The 10,201-nt window shown below is 50.9% G+C and overlaps 1 protein-coding gene across 1 annotated transcript; it reads right to left on the minus strand.

Moving 5' to 3' along the window:
• Window positions 1–812: 812 nt before the first annotated feature.
• Guca1b (guanylate cyclase activator 1B) lies at window positions 813–10,201 on the minus strand. The gene is made up of 4 exons (XM_052192465.1): window positions 9,995–10,201; window positions 5,400–5,549; window positions 2,730–2,850; window positions 813–1,938 (listed from the first exon to the last, which is right to left on the minus strand). The coding sequence occupies exons 1-4, from the start codon at window positions 10,199–10,201 to the stop codon at window positions 1,811–1,813; spliced, it is 606 nt and encodes a 201-aa protein (XP_052048425.1). The 3' UTR covers window positions 813–1,810.

A 10,201-nucleotide genomic window follows, 5' to 3' on the forward strand; every position in this document is an offset into this window, starting at 1 on the left:
CTAAGCCCTCTAGGGAACTCAGGAGGCTGGTGCTTCCTGCCAGTCGCTCTCTGGCCCCTCCCACCTTCTTGCCCCGCTCCCAGCTGTACTTCCCCAGGCCATGGCCTTGACCTTGCAGATGCGGAAGTTCTGAAAGAGCCCCGGGGCCTCTGTTGGAACCTGGCATCTGCTGCCACAGCCTCAGGCAGTCACTGCCTGGCTTCTAAGCGTTTTCTTAAGAGAACTTTATAGCAACATTCTACAAACTATAAAACTACGAAACGCCGAGAGATGGCTCCGAGGTAAGAGCACTGGTGGCTCTCGCAGAGGGCCCAGGCCTGGTTCCCAGGGCTCACATGGAGACTCACAAACATCTGTACCTCCGGTGCCACAGGAGTGCCCTCTGTGGACAGGGCACACACGTGGTGCATAGACATATGCAGACAAAACACCCATACACATAAAATAAAAATAAACAAAAAACACTTCAAGTTCATGCTAGGAACAGTGGTACATATACGTTATGCAAGCAGCAAGGGGCTGGACACGGTGGTGCATGCTTGTGACAACGGCACTCAGAAAGCTGAGGCAGGAGGATTGCCATGGGTTTCAAGCTGACCTGGGCTTCTGAAACTGTCTCAATTGTTGCATAAAATGAAAACAAACAACCCTTCTCCCAAGCACAAAAACCTGGGCATTTTAGCTCACATATATAATCTCAAGGCTCTGGAGCCTGAGGCAGGAGTTCTGGCTAACCTGGGCTATACAGTGAGCTCCAGGCTAGTCTGATCTACAGTGTGGGGCCTTGCTCAAACAAGCAAACAAACTTCACCTCCAGGACAATAACTTAGTTTACTGTATTTTAACATGAAATCTATTCAAGTTAACACCAATAATCAATCCATCAGGCTCCAGAGAGAATTGCTAAGTGTGACACTGGTCCTACTTCCTGTCCTCTGAGGTGCCTTCCCCTGCTGCACGGATGGAAAGAGGCAGAGAAAGGCAGAGAGGTTCCCTGGTAGTCTAGCTTCTATATTGGGTGCGTGAAGGACTTTTACACGATAACCTGGAAACTGTCTAGTCGACCCACAGGAGGTTAGGGAGTCCAACAGCTGTCGGAGGCAGAGTCTGGCCTGGAACTCAAATGCCAAGTTCCCCCCAGAGATGGAGAGACGATGTCTTCACCCTTAAGGAGGCATGTGGGCTTATGGCTGGAGATGGTGGCAGGCTCACACTAGAGATGGGATGAGAAGAAGGAACTGGGGAGCAGCACCGAGAGGAGCTGAAGCGTCCCCCATAAGCGCCAGGCCTCTAAGGGTGGAAGATTGCAGAGGTAGCCTTCCCTTTTGTCATCCTTGGTGAGGACCCCCTGGGGAGGAGTTGGGGAGAGTCCTCCCCAGATGGTGTTCAGGTTGCTTGGGCTGGGCCATTATGATCCTTCCCCATCCTTGCTTTCTCCCAGACTGCATTCTACCAGCCTTTGATCCACCCAACCCCTCACCGGCCCCATTTCCTCTGAGAACACCTAAAGATCAGTAGGAGCCCCACATCTCCCAGTCAAAGCCCAGTTCTTCCAGGAGCAGGCGTGGAGCAGAGTAATGTCGGACCCCTACAATGCTAGTAAATCTTGAAGAAAGGAGGGAACCCCACTTCAGACCCAGCAGCCATTGCTTGGCCTGTTGCTTTCCCATTCTGGGGGTGTCGGGAAGTCCACACCAACCAGGAACAGGCTTCAGTCAACCAGGTCAGTCCTCTGGCTACGTTGTAAACCTGGGGGGACCCTGGAGGAGTCTTGGAGGGCAGTGTGGGCCCCTGCAGGGTCCCTGGGCTCTCAGAACATGGCGCTTCTCCGCCTCTGCTGAGTGATCCAGCCGCCAGGGTTGACGTCCATTTGAAGCATCTTCATGACCCATTTGTCGCGACGGGCGCCTTCAATGAACTCGGTCAGAGACAGCTGGCCTGGTCAAGCAAGGGAGACAGGGTCATGAGGCAGAGAAGGGGGAATATGGGGAGGGCCTCCTCTCCCACAAGCTCGACTGCATCCTGAGATTCTTTGTAGCTTGTCACTTCTCTAAAGGAGCTTCTTGCAACTCACAAGCGTGTGTGTGTGTGTGTGTGTGTGTGTGTACATGCTCACCACAGGGACCAGTGGTTGGTTCTCTCCTTCAATCACTTGAGTATCATGGATTTAACTCAGGCCATTAGGCATGGTGACAAATGCCTTTATCCACAGAACTATATGTCTGGTCCTTTTTTTTTTTTTTTTTTTTTAAATCTTAAAAAATAAATGGGTCTGAAGAGATGGCTCAAGGGTTAAAAGCACTGGCTGCTCTTGAAGAGGACCCAGGTTCAAATCCCAGCGCCCACATGGTGCTTCCCAACTGTCTGTAACTCCACTTTCAGGGGATCCAAGACTCTTTTCTGACCTCTGTGGGCACAGCACACACATGCTGCACAGACATGCGTGCAGGCGAAATGCCCATTTAATATAAAACAAAATGAAAAAGATTAGTTTTATTTGCCCGCCCGGACTTCACCAGCCACTCTCGGAAGTGCTCTAACCTACTATAAATGTGTGCTCGCTCGGATGGTTTTGGCTTCCCCTTGATCTTTCACGCCATCCTTTCTTCTGCCAGTTCACAGACACGAACACGTGTATCAGTAGCAGGGACGTGGGGGGTGGGGTGGGGGCTTGTGGTGGGCGCATCTCACAGACATCGCGGTTTCCCGGCAGACTGCTGTTCTCTTACCATCTCCATTCTCGTCCACCAGGAGGAAGATCCTGTCCACCACCTCCTCGGGTGTGAGCAGCTGGCCCTGCTGCTCCAGGTCCAGCTCTGCTCGGCAGGCTTTCTTCAGCTTGTAAATCGCCTGCCGAGAGAAAGAGTTAGGTTCCTCCGACAGACTCTCAGGGACCCGTGTCCCTCACCACCGTGCCACCACCCGGTACTGGCCTCCCAGCTTGGCGTCTTCGTGACACAGAATGTCACGGTCCATTTGACAGCTAGTCAGGGAGAGGGAACCCCAACAATGCCTCCAGCAGGCAAGTTATTTGGCATAGCCTGCTGTCCTGTTCTCCGATTGGTTCTTGATCTGTCAGTAAAGAAGCCACGGGCCAATTGCCGGGCTGAAGGAATAGGCGGGACTTCTGGGTCCCTGGAGAAAAAGAGAAGGCTGCAAGGAAAGAGAGGAAAGTCTGCCAATCCTCTGATGGAGACAAGTTGACCAGCCATGTGAGGTCTCAAAACAGAGCGGTCACACAGGCCGCTGCAGGTGGGTGGTCAGGGGAGTTTAGCAGGGACTACATGTATCTGAGCCACTACAGTTTAGGGCGGGTGGGAGGTGCAGAGATAGGAATATTCCTACTACACTTGACCTTAGCCCAAAGGCTGAGAAGCCATGATTAGAATATTGATAAAGGCGCGCTTTTCCGCTTTCCCGGCGGGAGAGAGTAGGGCCCAGCAATTGTGTCAAAAGACAAGTTGAAAATGAACCACCTGTGTGTGTCTTTTATCCGTGGTTTCAAGGGAAGCCGGGTGGGGGCTGGGCAGCTTGGCCTGTTCCCAGATCGCAGGCAGGGCAGTAAAAGCTACACACAACAATTTGGCATTTTGGCATTTTCTCGACTAATGATGGATGTGGGGGGGGCAGCCCACTTAATGGAATCAAAGGGCTTGAGAATGAGAGATTAATTACAAAGTGGAGGGGCTGGAGAGATAATGCAGTGGTTAAGAACACCGGCTGCTTTCCCAGAGGCCCTGGGCTGGATTGTTAGCACCCACATGGTGGCTCACAGCTCCATCTCTCCCGTCCTAGGAGATCTGACCCCCCTCCTCTGGCTCCTGAGGGCACAGCCATATGGTTCAGAAAACGGTTCAGGAAAATCATCGGGACACATAAAACAGTAAAACATGGATTGTTTAAAAAATAATTCCACAAATCCACGCTACACATAACCCTCCCACCCCACGAAAAGAACCAGTTTTCTCTCTCTCTTTTTTTTTTTTTTTTGGATTTGGTTTTTCCGAGACAGGGTTTCTCTGTGTAGCCCTAGCTGTCCTGGAACTCACTCTGTAGACCAGGCTGGCCTCGAACTCAGAAATCCGCCTGCCTCTGCCTCCCAGAGTGCTGGGATTACAGGCGTGAGCCACCACCACCCGGCAAGAACCAGTTTTGATTTTGTTTCTTGACGGCTTTTGTGTCAGTTGAGGGTGACCTGTCAGCTTGGTTTGACCGAGTGCTGCTTAGATGTTCAGTCAGTGCCTGTGAGGGGGTTTCTAGAGCCAACTAGCTCTAAAGGGTTCTGATATAATGACCCGCTTAACCCACTGATGGACATAAAACCTGAGCGAGCTGTGGGAGGGAGAGTGTGGAAGCTTAGAAGATGGGGTCTCTAGATGATGTCTGTGATGGGTGTGTCTCCGCCTGGCCACTTCCTGGCTGCCTCTCCCATCACTTGCTCCAGTCACCATGGTGATGGGCCAGAGAAGGCAATGAAACCCAACTGGACCAAACCAGTGCTTCCTGCCCTAAGTTCTTCCTTCAAACATGGCCACAGCAGTGAGAACTTTGACTCCTAATTGTTCTCTCCGCATTTGTTTTCTTCCTGTTTGTGACAGAGTCTCACTCTGCAGGCAAAGGCGCCTGCAGCCCCTCGCATGGGATACCCTGGACTTGACTGGTGATCTGAGATGGCAGGCATGAGCTGTCACTCACAGCCAGCTTTCCTCTCTGCCTTATTGATTTGTTTTTTATTTCTTTGGGTTTAATGTACTCTTTCATTTCTTTGGATGGCTGCTTAGATGATTGGTTTTCTTATTTTCCTGTTTCAAATTAAAGTTTATTGTTGTTGTTGTTATTTTCTGTTTTACTTTGTTTCGTTGGTTTTTGTTTTGTTTTTGTTTTATTTTATTTTTTTTTATTTTTTGAGACATGGTTTCTCCATGTAGCATCTCAGGCTGTCCTGGAACTTGCTTTGTAGATCAGGGTGACTTCAAACTCACAGAGATCCCCCTGCCTCTGCCTCCCGAGTGTTGTGATTAAAGGTGTGCACCATCTCATATGGCAAAATTTATTCTTCTTCTTATTGTGTATGTGTGTAATAGTGAGTGTGTTGGGGGTGTATCTTGCATGTGTGAGCATATGTGTACCATGGTGGGCGTGTGGTGGCCTGAGGACAACTCCCAGGAGTCTGTTCTCTTACTCTACGCTATGGATTGCAGGGGCTGAACTTAGGATGTCACGTTTGGTGGCAGATTCCTTCTCCAGCCAGGCCACCTTGATGGCCACGGAGAACACACCGAGCGATTCTTGCGGGAGTCAGTGACAGGTGGCTCCCTGTTGAGCAGGCCACCCTCAGGCAGAACCCCAGGAATGAGGAGCGGATGGGGCGGGGTGGCGGCCCACAGCCAGACACTGACCTCCACAATGTCCAGAAGCTCCAGGCGGTCGATGCAGCCATTGCGGTCCTTGTCGTAGATCTTGAAGGTCCACTTGAGCTTGTGTTCCAGGCTGCCCCTCAGCACCAGGTTCAGGGCTGCCACGTACTCCAGGAAGTCGATGGTGTTGTCCTGCATCGGGTATAGCTGCTGTGAGGACCCCACCCCATCCCCAGCCTCACCTCCCCAGAGGGCAGGTTGAGCCCAATTGACACTGTGCCCCCAGACCCAAGTGTTCCCTTTCTCTGCAATACCTGGGGACCTTTGTGTCATTGGACATGCTGTTCCCTTCCCTGGGACCCTGCTCAGTCTCCGCCTCACCCTTCCAAGTAGCCGAGATGGCGAGCCCGTGCCACGGCGTCTGGAGAGCCGTTCCTCATCATTGGTCCGGAGTTTTCTATTCTTATCCTATCCTCTCTCAGCGTAACCCAGTTCCCACACTGACCCCCAAGCTTTGTGAGGCTCATTCTGACATCACTCCTCGGAGCAGTGCCCCCCTAGTAGGGCACAGACACGCTGGGACTGTTTCTGGGACAGCTCTGACTGGGGTCAACCTCATCCAGGGTTGCTCTAGTGAACAACAATTACCCACTGTGGCCTGAGGTGGGTGGAGGTGCCCACCTACCCAGGACAGGCTGGAAGCTCCTAGGAGATGACCTGTCCCCGCCTCTCCCTGGCTGGGCAGCACTGTGCACCCGGCAGCTGTCACAGAAGTGCACCTGGCGCCTGGCTGGAGGCCAAGTCCAGGCGACACAGCCTTGGAAGATCAGCAAGCAAACCAAAGGAATTCTAGCTGACAGCATCGGCTCTCCCTTACAGATTTGGGGGTAGATTTATTTATTTAATTTGTTTTTATGTGCATGAAAACATTGCCTGTATGTATGTCTGTGCACATGTGCGTGTGTGTGTGTGTGTGTGTGTGTGTGTGTGTGTGTGATGCCCATGGAGGCCAGAAGAGGGCACTGGATCACCTGAACTAGAATTGCGGGTGGATTCGAGCCACCGTGTTGTTGCTGGTATTCAGACCTGGGTCCACTGAATCTTGAGCCATCTCTCCAGCCTCCATCTTTTTTGAAACAAACTAACAACAAAACCCCTCCATTACCAGGCTACTGTCAGGAAGGGTACTGCAAGGGAGAGCAGGGACAGAGCCAGGCAGAGGCCGGAGTTGGGAGAGGGCTGAAGTCTCAAGTTTTAGGTCACAAATAAGACCGTGCCTCAAAACAAACATGGGCCAGAGAGTTGACTCAACGGTTAAGAGCTCTTCCAGAGAACCTAGGTGAGATTCCCAGCATCCACAAGGCAGCTCACGATCATCTAAAGTTCCAGTTTTAGCGGATTGGACACCCTCTTCTGACCCCATGGGCATCAGGGAATATTGTCACACTACTGTGTGATATATGCATATATACAAAAGACTCATAAACATATCCATCCATACATACATATTTACATACATGCATGCATACACACATACATACATATGTACATACATGCATGCATACACACATACATACATATGTACATACATGCATGCATACACACATACATACATATGTACATACATGCATGCATACACACATACATACATATGTACATACATGCATGCATACACACATACATACATATGTACATACATACACATACATACATACATACATATAAATCTAAGAACAACAACAAAACTCCCAGGCCTCTAAGTAGGAACACTAGACTAGAAACTAAGATGCTGGAATGCTGGAGAGGTGGCTCAGCGGTTCAGAGTGCTGGCTGCTCTTCCAGAAGATCTGGCTTCAATTCCCAGCACCCGCATGGCAGCCCTCAAGTGTCTGTAGCTCCTGTTCCGGGGCTCTGACACCTTCATACATATATACATGCAGGTAAAACACCGATGTACATTTAAAAAAAGAAGATGCATGTGTGAGCATTTGGCCTTGGGCAAATCGGCTCCCTTTCTTGGACTGGATGTTTGTTTGAAGCAGGGTCTGTCTGCGCTGGGCTCACTCACACGAGCCAAGCTTTCCAGAGGCTGTGTGGCAGCATGGGCCGGCACACCCAGCTGACCCCACTTTTCTTGTCATTTAATTTAATTTAGACTAAAAACAACACCACTGCCCCCATGAGGCTCCTACAGCCTCGAGGAGGAGGGGACAGACCTGGGAGCTTTGAAGTTGGCTCTGTGCCCTGTGTCTCATGACTGAGGTCCCACTGACGCCGCTGATCCCTCCCTCTCTTCTGACTTGGGCAGCTTTAGACATCAAGTGGCATTTACACTGGGGTCAGCGTGGCACAAGTTCTTCTGCACCAAGGGGCACCGCCCTTACAGTCCCCTCAAATTACCCATGTATCCCCTCAATTCAGAGCTGAAATAGGCTTTGTATTATATTACTTCAGGGGCATCAGACATGAGATTCCGTGTGTTTAATCCCAGCACTCAGGAGGCTGAGGCAGGTGGAGCTCTGTGAGTTCGAGGCTATCCTGATCTACATGGAGAGTCCCAGGTTAGCCAGGACTAGATAGTAAAACCTATCTCAAAAAAAATGTTTTCAACATAACACAATACCACACAGAGGGCTGCAGGACAGTGTATTGGCTGGTTTTGTGTGTCAATTTGACACAGGCTGGAGTTATCACAGAGAAAGGAGCTTCAGCTGGGGAAGTGTCACCATGAGATCCAGTTGTTGGTCATTTTCTCAATTTGTGATTAAGTGGGGAGGGCCCCTTGTGGGTGGTGCCATCCCTGGGCTGGTGGTCCTGGGTTCTATAAGAAAGCAAGCTGAGCAAGTCAGTAAGAAACTCCCCTCCATGGCCTCTGCATCAGCTCCTGCTTCCTGACCTGCTTGAGTCCCAGTCCTGACTTCCTTTGGTGATCAACAGCACCATGGAAGTGTAAGCTGAATAAACCCTTTCCTCCCCAACTTGCTTCGTGGTCCTGATGTTTGTGCAGGAATAGAGACCCTGACTAAGACAGATACTGACACAGATAACCTTTAAAAACAAGGTCTTTCCTTGTTCATTTTTTTATTTTATGTGTGCGACTGTTTTGCCTGTACCATGAGCGTGTCTGGAACCTGTGGAGGTCAGAAGTGGGCTCTGAATGCCCCAGACGCGAGTTACAGATGGCTGAGAGCTACCACATGAGTCCTGGTAGCAAGTGCTCTTACCCACTGAGCCGTGCAGTCAGCCCCCGAATTAAAATACTTTTTTGAAGCAAAGCTCAAGTCTAAGAGATTTTAATACAGATTTTATGCACTAGGATTGAGAGAGAAGAAATGTTTGGGAAGATAGTAAGAGATGCTGAGAACATGGGCCTGGGTTGCTTGAAGGACAGCAGCACTGAAATAAATTAGGGATGGGGAGATGGCTCAGACCACTAAACACCGGTCATGCCAGTGGCCTACATCAAAGGCTGGTGGGGTGGGGAAGGGGGGAGGGGATTAGAGAGCCGGCTCAGCACTTAGGGCAGGTTCTCAATTGTGTTCTCAGCACCTTTGCAGGTTCACAACCACCTTTATCTCCAGTTTCATGGGAACCATTGCCCTCTGGTGGTCTCCGCAGGCACTGCATGCACATGCACACACCCATACATAAGTTAAAATCCTTGCAAATGCTGACTGTAGTAGCATCTACTTGCTGTCCCTGGGCTGAGAGAGCAGACACTGGAGTCAGCTTACCGTAGATGGTGAGCTCTAGATAATGAGATGGTGTCACAGAAACAGGCTGGCCGTGCCCTAGGGACTGACACCTCAGGTCAGTCTCTGGATTCCATATGCACAGGGGGTACCCTCCACGCATGAACACATGATTGCAAACACACACACACACACACACACACACACACACACACACTCCATGTGTGTATTATGTAGTTCGGTGTCTTTTAGCTGCTGGGTGCCATTGGAAGGATCTGATTCGGGTAATGCCCCATGACTTGAAGTGTGGAGAAGGCTCAGTAGTTAATTAAGGGTACTTACTGGCCGAGGTGAGGCCTGGTGTTTGGATCCCACCCACACTGGGCAGCTCGAAAATATGTGTAATTTAGCTCTAATGTATTTGATGCCTCCTCTGGCCTCCACAGGTACCTACACAAACCACACACACACACACACACACACACACACACACACACACACACTCTCTTAAAAAAAGATAGAAAGTGCTTTTGCAACCCTCCCCTCCCCTCCCAGTCTGCGTGAAGCCCCCGCCAGCATCCACCACAGGGAAGAACTGAGCGGTCTGAAGGACCCTAGGCAGGTGCTGCTGATCTGTGCTAAGAAAACTTTGGGCCATCTCACACCCTTGCATTGACAGAGAGCAACAGGGGTTCTATCGGGTTTGTAAAAGCTTGTCCTGCTGCAGAACCTTAGCTTAAGAAGCACAGAGAAGGCCCGGGCTGTGTGTCCGTGACCTTTAGTCTTCAGGAAGATGTAGGGAGCTAAAGAGAAGAAGGAAGGGACAAATGGTGGGGGTATGGGGGCAAGAGGAATCTCGAGGAGAACATCTGAGTGGAGCTGTGGTCTCCTCTGAGGAGCTTGCGGATGGGTGGGTTGCAGGCCCTCCCCTGCAGGGCTCCTTACCCCGTTCTTGTCGAAGGCTCGGAACATGCCCTCCACATACTGGGTGGCCTCCTCATTGCCCGTGACCTTGAAGAAGCGCTTAAACTCGTGCATGAAGAGCGTCCCGCTGGGACACTCCACGACAAACTTCTTGTACCACTCCTGCAGCTCCGCCACATCCATCTCCCCGGCGTGCTCCGCCTCCTCCCAGCTGAACTGCTGCCCCAT

The sequence above is a fragment of the Apodemus sylvaticus genome, chromosome 9 (genome assembly GCF_947179515.1).
Source record: "Apodemus sylvaticus chromosome 9, mApoSyl1.1, whole genome shotgun sequence".
NCBI lineage: Eukaryota > Metazoa > Chordata > Mammalia > Rodentia > Muridae > Apodemus > Apodemus sylvaticus.